The sequence below is a fragment of the Carcharodon carcharias genome, chromosome 10 (genome assembly GCF_017639515.1).
Source record: "Carcharodon carcharias isolate sCarCar2 chromosome 10, sCarCar2.pri, whole genome shotgun sequence".
Classification (NCBI taxonomy): domain Eukaryota; kingdom Metazoa; phylum Chordata; class Chondrichthyes; order Lamniformes; family Lamnidae; genus Carcharodon; species Carcharodon carcharias.
This window is the reverse complement of record NC_054476.1, coordinates 13,084,197-13,103,149: the sequence shown is the minus strand read 5'-3', so window position 1 is coordinate 13,103,149 and position 18,953 is coordinate 13,084,197. Positions and strand designations below refer to the sequence as shown.

Genomic DNA, 18,953 nt, shown 5'->3' with positions numbered 1-18,953 from the left:
TCCGGAACCCCAAACAATCCTACTGGATTCACTGTTTGCAATGTGGTTTCCTATGCATTGGGGGTTGGTGGCAATGCTGGTGGTCTGCTATGGGTACATGGTTAGTGAAGTTGGTTCGCCCTAGTGCTGTCTACCCACCTTTCTCCGGCTCATCTGCGGACCATGGGAGCCTTCTCCCCTTTGCCAGATTTTCCATGCCTCCCATTTCCTCACGTCCTCTACTATTCTGCTGTAAGAATTTACAGCTCCTTGGAGGCCATCTTAGTTACTTTACTTGTTCCATTAGCGCCCTATTCTGTCTTGCACCATAAATGTTCCTGCCTTCCACCCTACCTGTTCTGCCTTTTGTTCCCCCAGCTCTGTACTTCCTTGAAAATTGTTAACTGCTAACATCTTCAAGTTCTGTTGAAAGGTCATTGATCTGAAAAGTTAATCCTGTTCTTCTCACCACGTACACTATCTGACCTACTCAGTGATTTTTTTTGAAAAAGCATTTACCCTCATCTGCAAAGCATACTGCTTCTACAAACACCTGTATGGGAAAGTATTGCACTGAAAGAAACACACTTCAACTGATTAGAAATAATTGTCACGTCAAATCAATATTTGGCCTTTGAAAGCACGTGTTAATTTCAAACCAGTAATTGTCACTTTCAAAACCGATCCCAGGTTATTGTATACATTTGTGCAGTAACAACTAGACTATCGCTGAAAAGAGAGACGGGTTGCTGAAGCTTTTCCTCTTGCACTCATCAGAACAAACTCAAGAATGTCAAATTTCAAAATTTCACATTCTTACGTTTATCCTGATGAGTGTAAGACAAAAAAAAAACTTCAGCAACACCAGTGCATCCAAGCTCTGCACTACCAATTATCTCAGACTCCAGTGGGATCACAGAGTAGGACTGGGCCAAATATGACGACAATAAAATATCAAAAGCAGATTAATTAATGGGAGGGAAGAGGGTCATCATGATTAGTGACAAACTATATGGTGACTTATCTGGCGCAAACTTTATGGTGACTTAACTGGCGCAAACTTTATGGTGACTTATCTGGCGCAAACGTTATGGTGACTTATCTGGCGCAAACGTTATGGTGACTTATCTGGCACAAAATCTGGACTCACCTGCCCTGGTTTGGGTGACAAGTAATGAGTGACCTCCTTGGCCATGACGGGTTGGTGCCAGCCCAGCAGGGGATGTTGTGAACTTTTGCCCCCGAGGTCTTCCGAGTGGGTGGCCAGGTCCAGGGAGCCGGGGGCCTGGGCGCGGTGAACTTTTCCAGAGGCCGAGGGGGAGGAGGGGTCTCTGCCGGCGAGAGGAGGGGGACTCCAGCGGCAGCAGCGGGGGCTGGGGCCGGGGCGGATGGAGAGGGGAATCCCCCTGACCAACCGGCAGCTCCTCGGGCAACGGTTCACCGACCCCCACCAGCTCATGTTAGTCAGTCTTCAGCCGGGTTAGGAGGGGGAGGCGGGAAAATCCCCAGCAATGGGGGGGGGGGGGGGAGGGCGGGGGGGAGAGGCCGGATGACAATCGGCGCCAACCCTTCCGCCCGAAATTCCGCCCGAACTTTCCCAACGGTAACTAAGGAAATCCGGCAACTCCCCAAAAGAGAAAAGACCCGACCACAACTCACCCTTTGCCTTTGCCGCCGCCAACTTTACCCCTCAAAAAGGTTGAAACCTAATGTCTTGTCCACCGACATCTTCATAAAATTTAAAACAAACCCCCTCCCCCCACCAGACGCTGAATGATTTACTCAGAGGGTCGGCCCTTATATTTCCTTGAATGGCATGTGTTATGACCTAGATTTTTTTTTTAAAAAAACCCCTCTTCGTTTCTTACGAATGGAAAATGTTAAAATAGATGTTGGGTGGGAGGAAGGGAGGGGAGGGGCGGGGGGAAACTTGCTGACAAATTTGTCTTGTGAACGAGGGTGAAAGGTTTTCTTTTTGAACCCAGAGTTCTTGTCAGCCGGACGGTAATAGAGGGAACACACCCACCCACCGGACGGTAATAGAGGGAACACACCCACCCACCGGACGGTAATAGAGGGAACACACCCACCCACCCACCGGACGGTAATAGAGGGAACACACCCACCCACCCACCCGCCGGACGGTAATAGAGGGAACACACCCACCCACCCACCCACCCGCCGGACGGTAATAGAGGGAACACACCCAAACCCACCCACCCACCCGCCGGACGGTAATAGAGGGAACACACCCACCCACCCACCCGCCGGACGGTAATAGAGGGAACACACCCACCCCTCCCTCCGTCTTCTTCGTGCGGGGCGGGGCGGGGCGGGGCGGGGCGCGGCAGTGGCGACGCGCTGACGTCAGGCCACCCACCAATCAGGATTGAAGCGGGCGGCCAATGGGGAGGCCGGCCGTTCCGGTGACGGTTGGGGTTTAAATTCTATAGGCGCGCGAAGCTCCCGAGTCCCCGTCCCCCGACTCCCACCCCCACCCCAGACAGCCCGATAAAGAAAGGAGCTGGTGAGTCGGGTTTCTGTTGTTGTGATAAAAGAGCCGATAATTTTGGTCTTTTTGTTTTGGTGTGTGTGATGTTAAAGAATAAACGTTAGCCCCGGTGGGGGAGGGGGGGAGGGAATGGCTTCCCCGGCCTCTCCTTAAAGAGACCTCGGTTGTCACGTCTGATCCGAAAGCTGGCACCTCGGACAGTGCAGGGCTCCCCCTGTACTGCACTGCACTTGATTTATATACAATATAACGCGCCCCGAGTGGGACTTGAACCTGGAACCTTGTGGCTAGGGGTTACCAACCCTCCAGGATTGGCCTGGAGTCTCCGAGATTCGAGTATCAATCTCCAGGACACTGCTGTGTGCAACCCTTGTGTGTGGGGAGGGGTGGGTGTTGGAGATGGAGGGGGAGAGGGGGGTTGGGGATGGAGGGGGAGGGGGGGGGGTTGGGGATGGAGGGGGAGGGGGGGGGGGTTGGGGATGGAGGGGGAGGGGGGGTGTTGGAGATGGAGGGGGAGGGGGGGGTTGGGGGGGGGGAGGGGGGGGGTTTGGGGATGGAGGGGGAGGGGGGGGGTTTGGGGATGGAGGGGGAGGGGGGGGGTTGGGGATGGAGGGGGAGGGGGGGGGAGGGGGAGGGGGGGGGGTTGGGGATGGAGGGGGAGGGGGGGGGTTGGGGATGGAGGGGGAGGGGGGGGGTTGGGGATGGAGGGGGAGGGGGGGGGGTTGGGGATGGAGGGGGAGGGGGGGGGGTTGGGGATGGAGGGGGAGGGGGGGGGAGGGGGAGGGGGGGGGTTGGGGATGGAGGGGGAGGGGGGGGGTTGGGGATGGAGGGGGAGGGGGGGGGTTGGGGATGGAGGGGGAGGGGGGGGGTTGGGGATGGAGGGGGAGGGGGGGGGTTGGGGATGGAGGGGGAGGGGGGGGGTTGGGGATGGAGGGGGAGGGGGGGGGTTGGGGATGGAGGGGGAGGGGGGGGGTTGGGGATGGAGGGGGAGGGGGGGGTTGGGGATGGAGGGGGAGGGGGGGGTTGGGGATGGAGGAGGGGGGGGTTGGGGATGGAGGGGGAGGGGGGGGTTGGGGATGGAGGGGGAGGGGGGGGTTGGGTGGGATGGGGGGGGAGACCATCTGGACCTTTAAAAATAAATTGTTGAAGTTTTAATTTTAATTCCCTTTGAACACTTACCAGAAATAAAGAAGTTTGAGAATTGAGGGGTGTGGGTTGTTTGGCTGTCAGTCAAACATCATCCATTTGCTTTCCAGTTGGCCTAGGAAGGCAGTATGTCACAAGGGTGGATGTGTTGGCCGGACCATGGAGGCAAATCATGTATTGAAACCTCCAGACACGCGTTTTAATCACAGAGATAAAAACAAAAAACTGCAGTGCTGGAAATCCAAAACAAAAACAGAATTACCTGGAAAAACTCAGCAGGTCTGGCAGCATCGACGGAGAAGAAAAGAGTTGACGTTTCGAGTCCTCATGACCCTTCCACAGAAGTTTTTCCAGGTAATTCTGTTTTTGTTACGCGTTTTAATCACATTTGGCAGCCCTACTTGTGGCTCGGGTAAGGGTACTACCCACCGTGGGCTGCTGAGCCACAGCTGGCGCTCGAGCGGCTGTCTCATTCCCTTCTGAAATTTATGGATTTTTGCTCTGACAGTGGTTTGTGACAGTGATTCAGACTCTTATCGATTTTCCCCACGCCCCCACCCCCTCCCTTTTCTGTGTGTGTAAAAAAAAAAAAACACTTCACCTTTCAGATGAGTGGAGTCTATTACTCGAATGCCAGTTGTGGCTCTGTTTGGTAGCCACCCTTGTCCCTTGGCAGATGATTGTGGGTTTAGTCCCACTCCAGAGATTTGAGCACGCCAAGAGTTGTTTACAATTAACAAAAGAGGTTTTTTTTATTATGTAAAATCGTACTAAGTGTGCAGTGTTACAGCTGTCACCTTTTGGCTGAGATGTTAAGCAAGCCCAATTTGCCCCTATAACTGTCATCTCAGCTTGTTACTGTTTTCATGAATTTACACCACACCTTATTTTGCTTCTATTATAAACTGACCAAAATTAGACACACTACTTGTGGCCTTATTTAGGTCTTGATTTTTGAATATTCTATACCTTGATACAATTCACAGGGTCCTATTTACCTTTCTTATGATCTTTTACACTACCAGACTTAGTGACCTGTGTTCAGGCACACCAAGGCCCCTCTGCTTCATTTTCAAACTTATTCAGTTTTTACTTCCAAATTGTAATGCTTTGAACTGCATCTGCCACCTGTCTACCCACCTCACTAACCCAACTACATTCCTCTAATTTTATACAATTTCTATCCTGTTCTCCCATACCTTCCAATTTGATGTCATCAGAAATTTTTTGTATTGCTCCCTCAGTTCTTAAGCCCAAATTACAGGCACAGTGAACCAAATAGCCTCCTTCTGTGCCATAAATTTTCTGTTTCTCTTCGCAAGTGTACCCAGCAGACGCCTCACTGAACATTTCACCTTCCAGTCTGAAAATTCTTATTGACCCCATTGTGTACCTTCTGCTCTCCAACTATTTCAACATGTGTTATCTCATTCCCATAATTGCATGTGCAATACCTTTGCTATATGGGTCTTGCAATTCATATCCAGTGTTTTATTTTTAAATCTCTCCTCAGCTGCATGTTGATTAATTGACCTATAATTTCCTGACTGTTTGAAAAGGAATTACACCTTTGCCACCTGTCAATCCAATGCTACCTTTTTCCCTTCTACAGAAATTCAAAAATGTGCAGTAATGCTTATTGTCTAAGTGTGTTGTATACTAAAACAGACTTCATTTTCTAAGACCGAATCATTTTGGTTGAATGAGGGACAGTTGTTATTTCGTTTTCCTGACTTCTAAAAGTATTGCATTTTAAGAACTTGTAAGCAGTGGTTGAAAATAGTTTGTTTGGATCTTCAAGAACAAAAAAATTAAATTTGTCTCAACCTACTTAATTGGAACAATATTATTCCTAGTTTAAATTGTTTATCCTAAGTGACTGTTTCCCACTCATCAACTTGAGCGTTTGTAAATTTTTTTTTACGTAGAAGTAATACTTTTATTTTTGTTGATGGTTCTCTTCCTTGTAAAACTTGTGAATCCATAAACTGGTGTCATTCAGTGCAACCTAGTGCTGTGCCTTTCTACAGAAGGAAGCATTTTGAGCATGCCTTTTACGTGTATCTTCAAATATATAGTGTATAAAAGATGACAAATCTATTTATGATTTCTGGTTATGTTGGTGGATCACCAACTTTTGTTGGGTCATCTTTAGTCTACTTGTCCTGCCATTGATGCTCGACTTTGGGTAATTCTTGTTCCCTGTAATGCAATAATGAGACTTCATAAATCTACTTTTGTTTCTAATTCTTCCAGGAAAGAAGTGAATGAGTTACATTTGAAACAGATTCTTATCAAGAGGAACACTTGAGCATGCCATAATGCCTTCCACTGAAAATGATATGTGTAATCATGTAAAGGTTTTTATCCGTGTCCGGCCTGAAAATTTAAGAGAGCAAAATGGAAGGCACCACAAAGTTGTACATGTAGTTGATAAGCACATGTTGGTTTTTGATCCCAAAGTGGAAGAAATTAACTATTCTTATGGCTGTAAAGTTCAGCGCCGTGACTTAAACAAAAGAAAAAATAAGGATCTCCAATTTGTCTTTGACCGAGTTTTTGGTGATGACTGCTCACAGTCGGATATATTTGAAGAAACAAAATCAATACTAGAAAGTGTTTTTAATGGATATAACTGTACAGGTGAAGTATTAAATAATTCCTATTTCTTAAATTTATTTGAGATGTTTTTATAGAAATATGTGGAGCTAAGAAACAAGAGGCAGACAACACTGGTGGGAGTGGTTTTTATGCTTCCAAACAGCATTTGTAGTGTTGGGAAGAATATAAACAAGAAATTAGATGTACATGTAGCAACGTCAATACAGTAATCATGAGGATTTTTAATCTTTATATACTGGACAAACTAAATTTGCGGTAATAGTGTGGCAGATGAGCTCATGGAATGTATACAAGGTAATTTTCTAGGTCGGTATGTCGAGGAACCAACTACAGAACAAGCTATTTAGTTCTGGTATTATGAAATCAAAGGGTTAATTAATAGCCTTAATAGCAAAGGGACCTCAGAAAGAGTTATCATAATATGGGATTTTAGGCTGGGTGATTGTTATGCTTAAGGATCTTAAATCTGATAAAAGCAAACTACATGGGTATGAGAGGCAAGTTGGCAAAGGTTAGATTAAAAGACATACGCAACAGCAAAAATTTTAAATAATTAATTCATAAATTGCAAAACATGTCCTTCCTTGAGGATTTAAAAGCTCCATGGGAAAAGTAATCCTATCCTGGCTAACAAGAGAAGTTAAAGATAGGTGAAAGGAAGAGGCTTGTCATGTCGCCAAAAAAAAGTAAGCCTGAAGATTGGAAGGATTTTGGAATTCAGCAAAGGATGACCAAGAAGATAAAGTAAGAGAAAGGAACATGAGAGTAAACAAGCAAGAGGTTTGAAAACAGATGTAAAAAGGAAGAGATGAGCACCTTGCAGGCAGAGAAAGGAGAAAATGGAAAACAAGAAATGGCAGAGATATTAAACAAATATTTTGCATCTGTGTTCATGGTAGAAGATCCACAACATTCAGGAAATAGTGGAGGGTGTCTAAAAGTCCAGCAAGAATGAGGAGCTTAAAGAAATTTACTATTAATAAAGAAATATAACTGCTGAAATTAATGGGACTAAAATTGACAGGTCACAAAGACAGTGGATACGTTGGATTTGATCTTGAATCTGGGGAATTCTGGAAGAGCAGTTGAATCACATGGTACATACCATTAGCATATTGCATAGTTCCTATTTCTCATTAATTAGCTGCAAAAAAAGTCCATGATGTGCAAATTTCTTCCAATAAATATTTTGAGAGCCTTGGCTGGAGCTGAGGCTTGAGTTGCAATTGGCTGAAAATTACACTTGGGTTAAACCATTTAAATTTTTCTATTTTTTTTAATAGATTTCTTAGAGACAGTTTAATGTGGGAGGGGCAGCTGAAACCCAAAAATCACAGTTTGGGATGTCCTGCATTTTCTTTGTCTTGGAAGACCACATGTGCAGGTGTTTATATGCCTGAAGCACCTCAATGGTTGAGGTTTGATCGATTCAAGCTATTTAAAATTATTACACGACTTGTTAGGGTAGATATGAAGAGAGACTATTTACTCTGCAGATGGATTCCCTAACAAAGAAGGCAGAATGTGAAAGAGCTGGATATCATCAGTATGTATGTGAAAACTAATACTTTCAGATAATGTTGTTGCAAGGCAGCATGTAGATAGGAGGGGACAGAGGATAAATCTTTGGAGGATGCCATAGGTGACAGTGCAGGAGCAGGAAGTGAAGCCATTGCACATTGCAAGTGGTACTCTGGCAACAATTTGATACATAATAATGGAACCAGATAAGAACAGTTTCAGCTGGATAACAGTGGAGAGGCGTGGGGGGGAATGTTGTGGTGAACCTTGTCAAAAGCTGCAGACAGGTTGTGAAGGATGAGGGATGGTTTACCTTTGTCACGGTCACTTGGGATGTCAGTCATGACTGACTGATTCAGTGCTGCAGCAGGGTGGAAACCTGATTGGATGGATTCAAAGGTAGAGTTCTAGGAAAGATGGGCACAGAATTGGGAAGTGGCAACATGTTCAAGGATGAACAAGGCTGGAGTTGGGGTGGGGTCAAGATTTGATTATTTGAGGAGCAGGATAACGGTGACAGGTTTAAAGAAGAGAGGGGGAATGCTCTGAAGAGAGAGAACCTTTAACAATATCAGCTAACATGAGCACCAGGAGGGGAATTTGATGGTCAGTAGTCTAATGGGAATAGGGTTAAGGAAGCAAAACGTGGGTCTCATGGACGTAAGTCAGAGAAGAGCTGTAGGGAACTTCAGAAGAAGTTTAGCCTGGCAAATTTTTGGAAGGGAGTGATGCGGCAAAGGCAGATAATTGAATCGGTTCGATCATATTAACAAAGAAATCCATGAGCTTCTCTTACTAATGGGTAGAGGAGTCAGGAGAGCAGTTTAAAAGACTGTTCACAATACAGAATAGAATCTTGCCAAAAATGTGATTTTAAAGTATGGGGTAGGCATATTCCCACAAGTCTGAATAGTGGTGCAACAAAATTGAATGTTTGATATTATTATAGGTCAAACAGATTGGCTTGTTGAAATTTGGAAAACTGAAGTAGAGTTGATTGAAACATAGATGTTTTCCAAACAGATTGAGCTAGGATGTACAAAATTGAGATGTTACAATGCCCGCAGCGACAGAAGGTGCAAGTAGTGTCAAGCTCCCATTCTCACTAGGACAAAGGAATTTATAATTGGAAAACGTCAACATAAAAGTGTGGTGAAAATGTTGCAACAGGAATTGAGGCTCGGTGGAAGGAAATGAAAAACCTTGCATAATATTTTTCTTATTTGGATATTTTGTTTTATGTCTAGCCACAGGAAATCCACCAGAAATATCAAAAAAGACAGGAATTCCTGTTGTCTTGCCACATCCGTTAATCTCTTCTGTCTTAGTTCAAAAGTCAATAGATATATTTTTATCTTATTCCATAATACCGTAGGAGTATGGAGCAAAAAAAAAGACTAACTTTCAACTTTTCACTTGTTTCTTTTATTTCTGTTGATTCAAAACATTTTTCCAAAAGTTTATTGATGACCATTGAGGTGTGGAGGAGTTTGCATGATTGAACTCTACACAAAATTAATTACTAAATTTTAATTTATTTGAAATCTAATCAATTGTAATGAGACCTACTGTCACCTGATGAACATATAGTAACAATGGCCTCTTGCTTTACGTAGTCTTTGCATATGGTGCAACAGGATCTGGGAAAACGCACACCATGCTAGGATCACCTGGACAGCCTGGGGTGATGTATCGAACTATGAACGAATTATACAATCGAATAGAACAGGTGAAAGATGAGAAATGTTGTGATGTTGCAGTCTCGTATTTGGAGGTGAGATTTAATATTTTTTGAAAATTTTATTATCTGATGCTGAATCTCGTGCAATACTATATTAATTTATGCTTATACTTGCAACCTATGAGAAAACTTTTCACTGGTTTTGACTCTATTGTAACACTCACCATTTCCTATCATGTTATGAAAAGCTGTAGATCTTTAAAAAAATCTGCAGCCAAAATTGATGTTAATGGGTGATGCAAGCATGAAACTGAATTACTAGAAAGATGACCCTTGTGGTTGCTTGTGCTAAGTATGGAATATGTTCTGTGAGGAGATTCCCTTTGAGTTCAATGGAGCATGGGCACATTTTTCTTTAATAGCATGTGGTATTTTTCTAAAAGATGAAAAAACAGCATCTACAGTTCAAAAAAACTTATTCTTAGATCTATTATTATTAAAATGGCATCCATTTTTTTCGTTTATGGAATGTGGATGTTGCTGACTAGGTCAGCATTTATTGCCCATCCCTAATTGCCCTTGAGAAGGTGATGGTGACCTGCCGCCTTGAACAGGTGAAAGATGAGAAATGTTGTGAACTGTTGAAGTCCCTGTGGTGTAGGTGCACCCATAGTGAGAGGGAGGGGGTTTCAGGATATTGCTGCAGCGACAGCGAAAGAACAATGATATATTCCCAAGCCAGGATGGCGAGTGACTTGGAGGGGAACTTAAGGTGGTGGTGTTCCCATCTATCTGCTGTCCTTGTCCTTCTACATGGTGGCAGTCGTGGGTTTGGAAGCTGCTGCCTAATGAGGCTTGGTGAGTTTCTGCAGTGCATCTCGTAGATGGTACACAATGCTGCTACTGTGCATCGGTGGTAGAGAGAGTGAATGTTTGTGGAAGGGATACCAATCAAGTGGGCTGCTTTGTACTGGGTGGTGTCCAACTTCTTTAGTGTTTTTGCTCTTGATGATCAGGGAAGTCACTGTTTTAAAAGTAAGATTATTGTATAATGTAATAAACAATATGGCATTTAATTTCATTATTATTGTGACATGACACAAACACTCATCCCCTGTCTGACATGATTCTTAATCCATGTGGAAGTCTTACTTCCTTGAATCCTGGGAATTGCCATAGGGCTGCTGTTATCAGTGTTCTGATCATTTAAGTTCCTTGTTTGCGGATCATGGCACTGTGATAGATTATAACAATGTCGCTGGTCCCCTGGTTGGATTTACAGGACGACAGCAACAATGATTCATAACCCTTGCCCAATGATTTGTCCTTCAGCAATGTTAAATCCACTGGAGTTCTTCACTCCCCAACTAACCAGAGTCTTCTAATCTTTTCTCATCAAAACAGCCTCCTCCCAATGGTGGCAACAGGAGTAACCAGAATAACTGCTGCAGCCCCTTCAATCAAAGAATCACTCTCCCATCCTTGCAGCTTCTCCAATCATTGGCCCTGTCTCTGGAGGAGCAGCATGTGTAGGGGAGAGGAAATCTGATTGGAGGAGCTGGAGCAGTTAGCATGGGAGAGACTAAATCCATAATTGGAAAAGAGCTCCTGGCAGATTCTGTGTTCCTTTTTACAGGTGGTGACTTTTCTCATGATTTTTTTCTTTTTTAGGTGTTGGGGGTGGGGTGCCTTCAAGGATGAATTTGTCCACCACCCCTGTGTATTTTGAACCCTGTACCTGAACCTTCCCCTCAGCCTACCATCTAGTTTGTGGCTCCTGTCACTTCGTCACCCAGCCTCTCGTTGCTGGCTCTCTGGCTTCTGACTTACCTTCTGCACGTCACAGCTGCTCTTCCTGCCTCTTGCCACTCCTCACCAGAGACCTCGCTCACAGCAAGAGTTCAGAAGAGGAAGGGAGCGAGAGGTTAAGTGAGAAGGCTCTGCAGAACTGGGAGGCTGAGTGGCAGATGCCTCAAATTGGAGGGTTGACGTGAGAAGAGGCTTCTGTGACCAGAGGATCAGGGAGTGAGACTTCTCCCAATAAATCCTGTCTTGAGTGCTCACTATCCTGACAGCTGCTGCAATGCATTCACCCTTCACGGGTCTCCACAGGATACTAGAAGCTCAGAAACGAAGACCACTTTCTGTGCATTTGGCTAAAGACAGAAGGGCAATGGGTGTACAAGCAGACTAACAAGAAACATCATGGTGCCGATTTAGTCTGTGTCTTTTCGACTCCACTTTAACTAAAACTACTTTCCTTGAGCACCGTGGACCCACTGCAATGAAGAGTCACAGATGAACATAAGTGTCCTCTAGGCCACTAACCAGCAATAAAAGACAGCCAGAAAAACCTTCTCATAACATCTTTATCCAACATGTCCAGTTGTACAGACAGAAATGAACTATTAACCTTTATACATTCCCTTGGTGCCTATCAGGCAAGTGCCATTGCCTGTCCAAGTAGCATTAGCATGACTGCTGATCCATCCATACATGGCCTTACAGGATGTCTTTGTGTAGCTCTGGATCTTGGGGGCCTATTTCAGTCTGCACTATTTCAGCTGGGGCACCAGCAGTTTGGCCTGACTGGCTGAGAGGCATCATCAAGGGTACTAGTGAAGTGGCAGTAGAGGGACCATGAATGCTGTCACCCTAAGAGAAGACAGTAGGTTCATGCACGACAGTGCCACTTCTATCAACCCTAGCGATCTGTTGGAGGAAAGATTACTGGAATGTTGCAAGGGCCTGTATGGCAATAATCATGGAAAATTGCATCCATCTGAGCTTCCACTGCAGCACTTAGATGTTGGGTGTCTTTTGCCTGTTCTGCTGTGGAAGCTGAAATGGTGACCATCAAATACTCCATCATGGTTGAGCCTGTTAGTGCTGCCACCACAATGGAAAGGATGGGCCCCAAGCTCTTATGATGTCCTGTGCCAATATGGAACTGGACTCTTCTATGTTCCTTAACCATGACAGGAGGCTGGCTGGAGCCCCTACCAATGCACTAACCCTTTGTGTGCATCATCATCAATATTCCCCTGTATGCCACTCCATTGAAGTCAACATCTGAGTTCCCTATAGTAGAACACCCTCCCATGACCTCACCATTTGGGATGCTGACATATGAACTGTTGTCTGCCTATCTTGGCTGCAGCCCACTCGCGCCAAGTGATAAGCCACGTTTAGTCCCCGGTTCTATCCCAGCTCCTAAACTAGGTGCAGTGCCAGAATATGAACTGGTGGCTGAGTGTCAAGTCAGCTGTAAATGACGATGTTTCCTTATTGTTGGTATGTGTTGTCTCTTTTCTGATGCCTGTCCTGTGACTGACCAGGCAGCAATTCTTGGATATCTGAAAGTGCAAAATCACAAGGGGAGGGTTCAATTGAGGAGGGAAACAGAGCTTCCTGGTCACACCATCTGCACCTTGCACATCATGCAAGATAGCAGGAGAGGGAATTGAGAAGGTGCTTAAAGCATTAACTATCATTCCCCCTCAATGTTCTCAGCGACAACAGATGATACAATCTCAGTCACTGCTAGCTCCATGATGTGGAGCTCCATGGCCTCCAATAGGCTCGATGGATGAAGGTGTACCTGTCCCCTCCTGTAAGGATCTCTCGTGTTCTGCAAGAGAAGGGAAAGTATGTCAGTGATGGTATTGCAGTGTGTTTAGTAGATGTCTTTCATAATTAAATAGCTAGAGGTTTGTGGAGCCTGCGAGAGGTGGGTTTGAGGCTGACATAATTGGAGCACATATGAGAGTGAGGTGAAGTAAGTGAATATTATTTGAGTCTTGTGTGCTAGGGACTGCTGCTGGGTGAGTAATAAGTAGTATGGGAGGTCGGTGGTTTGCATGTCAGATGTCACGTGAAGATATACTCATTGGCATTGAACACCCCTGTGAGGTCTTTAAACTTCCCGCACTGCTGCCAGTTCCTCTCTGTCTGGCTTCAGGCATTGACCTCGCATGCCATCTGCTCTTAATTCCCTTTGGAAGGCATGCCTCAAATGTCTCCTGGCCCCCAATGGGGGAAAAAGGCCTCTCTCCATCTTCTACCTTCATGATTAACACCTCTAGTGCTGTATCTATAAAACTGGAAATACTCTTTTTGACATTCCCCTTGTTTAGAATTGCAGCAAAGTATTTAGCAGCAGTCTGCTGTAATTCAGTGCAACCTCTCCTTAAGAGCTACAGAGCCCCCCAGCTCTTAAAGACAACCTGGAACACATGCTAGCCCCAATTGTTGATAGGCCCCCTTGGGTAAATGAGCAGGCAGCATGATGTTTGCGTGCTGCCTGACTTGATGTAAACGTTCATGGGCAGGTCGGGAATTAGAACCTCCTCCCAAAAACAGGAGCAGATGAATTTTTAGCCCACCTCCCATGAATGAATTTTTAAAAAGTTAAGTAAGCAGCTCAGTTTAATTGGTGAAGCAACTGCAGGATTGACTCAATCAGTTTAATTGCCCTTCAGAGTATAATTCAGGACAGATGATGAATTGGCTGGCTTTAGGTTTTATGTGTGATTGCCAAGTCTTATTTTCCCATAATAGGATGAAATGGTTGCTTTGAGATTATGGTTGGAGCAGGAAGTTGTTTTGTCCATTCCAAAAAAAAAGTTGACTTTTCTGTTGGAAGAAATTTGCAAATGAGCCAAAAAGCTGCAAGAAATTGGCCTATAATAAAGTTCCACTACATCAGTGTGATGCGGTTTGCTGGTCAAGAAACGTCTTGTACACATTTTGTTAGTAAGAAATAATCAGTGCAATGTTTTAGTGTTATCTGAGCATGCAAATTTTTTTTGGATCTAAGAAGCACAGTGGGCTCAAGTCAGTTAGCTCCTCCTCCCACCCCAGGTAAAATACAGGGATTGGTTCTGTTTGTGTGCAGACACTGAAGTGTCCTATGAAGTTCATCAATGGCTGAGTAAATATACCCAGTGAGCAATGGCTTATAGCTAAGAGAGCCAGGTTCAATACTTGGTCTGTACTGAGTTAGCTGGTTCTGGCTTGGGTTTTTTGAGGACGTAACAGAAGGTTGATAAGGGAAAACCTGTTGATGCAGTGTATATCAATTTTCAAAAGGCATTTGATACAGTGCCACACAACAGACTTTGAGTAAAACTTTGGGCCTTTGAATAAAAGGGAAAGTAGGCACTTGGATAAGAAATTGGCTGAGTGACAGGAAACAGAGTGGTGATAAATGGTTGTTTTTCAGATTGGAGGAAAGTTTTCAGTGGAGTTTCCCAGAGGTCAGTGTTGCAACCCTTCCTCTTCCTGATTATATATTAATGACCCAGACTGTGGTGTGCAGGGCATGATTTCAAAATTTGCAAATGATACAAAGATTGGAAATGTTACCAACTGTGGTGAGGATGGTTTTGAACTTCAAAAGGACATAGACATGTTGGTGGACTGGGCAGACTGGCAGATGAAGATCAATGCAGAGAAGTGTGAGGTGATCTGTTTTGGCAGGAAGAATGGTGAGACAATATAAAATAAAGGGAGAGACTCTAAAAGAGGTGCAGGAACAGGGCAACCTCAGTGTATAAGTCATGAAGATGGCAGGGCATGTTGAGAGCGCAGTTAATAAAGCATATAGTAGCTTAGGCTTTATTAATAGGGGCATTGAGTACGAGAGTAAGGAGGTCATGTGAAACTTGCATAAGACGCTAGTTAGGCCTCATTTGGAGTACTGGGTGCCATACTTGAAGGATGTGAAGGCATTGGAGAGGGTACAGAGGAGATTCACAAGAATGATTCCAGGGATAAAGAACTGTATGAGAATAGATTGGAGAGATTGAGACTCATTTCCTTAGGGAAAAGAATGCTGGAAGGAGACTTGATAGAGGTGTTCAAGATCCTGAGGGGTATGGACAGGGTAACTAGTGAGAAACTGTTCCCACTCAAAAGAACATAAGAGCTAAAGGGCACAGATTCAAAATAATTGGTAGAAGGAGTAAATGTAATGTGTGGGGAAAAAAATTTTCACCGAGGGTGGTTGGAACCTGGAACAAACTTTCTGAAACGGTGGTGGAGTCAGGTTCGGTCAAGGTATTTAGAAGGGAATTGAATTGCTGCCTGAAAAGAAATAATGTGCAAGGTTATGGTGATAAGACAAGGAAGTGGGACCTAGATGGAATGTTGTTTCAGAGAGCCACTGAAGACTTGATGGACCGAATGGCCGCCTCCTACTTTAGTGTAGCTAGCTGCTGCTATGCTCCATCTGACTAAGGACAAGCTACCTGCTGGAGTGCAGCTTATTTATTGAATGGATGGTAAACTAATCTTGGTACTCAAATTAAAAACCAAGCCCATCTTGACCTCATTTATTGAGCTCGAACAATACATTGATGATGCATCCTTGGTAAGTTCTGTGTCAGAAACAGATCTCCAGAGAATCAATTGATGTAATCACTGAGGCAAAAAAGAAGATGGAACTGGCACTCAACATTCAGAAGACCAAAGTCCTCCATCAGCAACCTCCAACTGCACATTGATTTAAGATTCATGATAAGTGCCTGGAAAATGTGGACCACTTCCGGTACCTTGGAAGTGATCTTTCACAGAAGGCTAACATTGAAATCCAGCATTGCTTGAAATCTGCTGGTGCAGCCTTTGGTCACCTGAGGAAGAGTGTTTGGAGATTGTAAAATCAAAACTGAAACCAAGCTCATGGTCTACTTTGTGGTTGTAATCCCTACCTTACTGTATGGGACTGGAACATAGACAACTACAGGAGGCACCTCAAGTCATTGGAGTCACACCATCAACACTGCCTCTTAAAAAATAAAGTGGGAGGACAAATGCCCCACCAACATCAGTGTCCCCTCATAAGTCAGCATCACAAACATTGAGGCTATGATTATCCACCATCAGGTTCATTGTTCAATTGGTCAGATTGTTGTTGTGGGATATTAGGCTCCCAAAGCATGTCATCTTCTCCCAGTTCAGTCAGGGCAGTTACACCAGAACACAGAGGAAGGGCTTCAGAAGTGTGCTGAAAAACCAACATGGGATCAAACCAGAGTCTGTGGGAAGGATCCCAGCATCTTGAGACCCAACGACGACATTGGAGAGGGAAAACAAGAGTGGCGAAAAGAACATGCTGTAACCAGAGTTAATAACACATGACCAGACATCCCAAATGACGACAAATGTCCTATGTGGCATAAAGTCTGCAGATTCTAAATTGGCTTCAATTTCAGACTCATGCAAGTGAGGAATGATTGTCTTCTGAGGTGTAACCAATAATAATTTACTTTGCCTCATTCGGCAAATTTACATTACGAGTTTACATTTCTGATCATTCTCACTCCTGATCATTGTGCCTTAACTTTTGCAGATGCATGCAAACAAACTTCGAATGAAGACTGGATTGAACTCTCCACTTAGCAATGGAAGTGGGGAGTAGAGGAAGTTGGCATGGGAGGGTTGGGGAATGCTGGGCACATCCTCTTTACGTAGCACAGAAATGTAAAATGGAGCTTCTATCTTAATTCTAAAACTTGATTTTTTTTTTTTGAGGTATACAATGAGGAGGTCCGAGACCTATTGACGAATTCCAGATCACTGGCAGTGCGAGAGGACGCTCAAAGTGGAGTTATTGTCCAGGGGTTAACACTACACAAGGTACTATTTTTAAAGAAAACTATCATTTAATTAAGCCATATTGAAAATTTCTTTTCCCCTGACCTAGTTTTGGAATGAACGTTCTAAATTTGGTCTAGAAGACCTCCTTTGTCAAGTGGAGCATTGAATCTGATAAAGCAACCGAGATAGAATTATAGAAGGAGGCCATTCAGCCTGCTGGCTTTCTGCAAGAGCAACATAGCAAGTCCCACTCCTTGGCCCTGCAAATTGTCCTTCTTCAATTGTTTATCCAATTCCCCTTTGAAAGTCATGATTGAAACTGCTTCCACCATCCCCTCAGACAATGCATTTCAGATGTTAACCATTTGCTTATTAACATTTTCCTAATCTCACCATTTTATTCTTTTGCCATTCACCTTAAATTGGTGCTCTGAGATCCATTTCTCTGTCTAGATCTCCGGGGATTTTGAACACCTGTCAAATCTTCTCTGTTTCTTTTTACAGACAAAAAAAAACTGATTCATGCAAATATAAGACATTGATTATGATGATCCACTAATTAATTAGATTCCAGAACAATGCCTGTAATAGGAATGTAGGATTTAGGATCAGGAGTAGGCCATTCAGCCCTTCGTGCCTGCTCTAGCATTTCATAAGATTATGGCCAATTTGGTTATGGGGGGCAGACCACAACCCTTGACTCCCTTGTTGATCAAAAATCTATCTAATTCAGCCTTGAATAAATTTGATGATCCAGTCTCCATTGCTTTTTGGGGAAGAGTTCCACGGACGCTTAATAACCCATTGAGATAAAAAGGCTTCTCATCTCCATCTTAACAGGGGAGACCTCTTATTTTTAAACTGTGTCCCCTAGTTCTGGTGTCGCCCACAAGAGGAAACCTCCAAATACCTACCCTGTTATGCCCCCTCAGGATCTTATGTTTCAATACATTTCGTTCTTCTAACCTCCAATAGGTATAGGCCCAATCTGTTCAACTTTTCTTCACAAGTGAGCCCTTCATCCCAGGAATGAGTCTTAGATGAACCTTTCCTGAATTGCTTCTAATGCAATTATATCTTTTTTTTCAAATAAGGGGACCAAAACTCTACACAGTATTCCAGATGTACTCCCACCAATTCCCTGCACAGCTGTAGTAAAACATCCTTACTTTTATAAAAACAACACCTGCCTCTTTATTTCCCCTTTCCTCACTGTCCAAGGGCCAAAACACTTTTCAAGTGAAGCAGCATTTCACTTGCACTTCCTTCAATTTAGTCTACTGCATTCGTTGCTCCCAATGCGGTTTCCTCTACATTGGAGAGACCAAATGCAGACTGGGTGACTGCCTTGCAGAACACCTTCGGTCTGTCCGCAAGCATTACCCAGACCTCCCTGTCGCTTGCCATTTCAACACTCCACCCTGCTCTCATGCCCACATGTCCGTTCTTGGCCTGCTGCATTGTTCCAGTGAAGCTCAACACAAACTGGAGGAACAGCACCTCATCTTCCGACTAGGCACTTTACAACCTTCCGGACTGAATATTGAGTTCAACAATTTTACATCATGAACTCTCTCCTCCATCCCCACCCCCTTTCCGATTTCCCCACCCCACCCCCCTTTTTTTTCCAATAATTTATATAGATTTTTCCCCACCTATTTCCATTATTTTTAAATGTATTTCCATCCATTGTTTTATCTCTACCTTTTAGCCTTTTTCGATTCCTTCACCTCACCCCACCCCTACTAGGGCTATCTGTACCTTGCTTGTCCTGCTTTCTACCCTTAATTAGCACATTCCTTTAGATAATGTCACCACCTTCAACATCTCTTCCTCCTTTTGTCTGTGACATCTTTTGGTTATCTCCACCTATCACTGGCCCTCAATCCAGCT

The 18,953-nt window shown here is 44.2% G+C and overlaps 2 protein-coding genes across 4 annotated transcripts in view; one reads left to right on the top strand and one right to left on the bottom strand.

Moving 5' to 3' along the window:
* mettl15 (methyltransferase like 15) overlaps positions 1-1,509 on the bottom strand; it is a 145,252-nt gene extending 143,743 nt beyond the window's left edge. Inside the window, exon 1 of the mRNA XM_041197612.1 lies at positions 1,130-1,509. Coding sequence (XP_041053546.1) covers positions 1,130-1,438 — 309 coding nt within the window. The 5' untranslated portion in view covers positions 1,439-1,509. The remainder of the gene's footprint in view (positions 1-1,129) is intronic.
* A 961-nt stretch (positions 1,510-2,470) lies between these two features.
* Positions 2,471-18,953, top strand: part of kif18a (kinesin family member 18A) — a 108,882-nt gene continuing 92,399 nt past the window's right edge. For 2 of the 3 annotated variants that reach the window (XM_041196591.1, XM_041196589.1), the window contains exons 1-4: positions 2,471-2,506; positions 5,894-6,280; positions 9,397-9,554; positions 16,995-17,099. In XM_041196591.1, the coding sequence (XP_041052525.1) occupies positions 5,959-6,280; positions 9,397-9,554; positions 16,995-17,099 (585 nt within the window). In that variant the 5' untranslated portion in view covers positions 2,471-2,506; positions 5,894-5,958. Of the gene's footprint in view, positions 2,507-3,954; positions 3,992-5,893; positions 6,281-9,396; positions 9,555-16,994; positions 17,100-18,953 lie in introns of those variants that run through there. The other variant, XM_041196590.1, reaches the window with a different exon arrangement.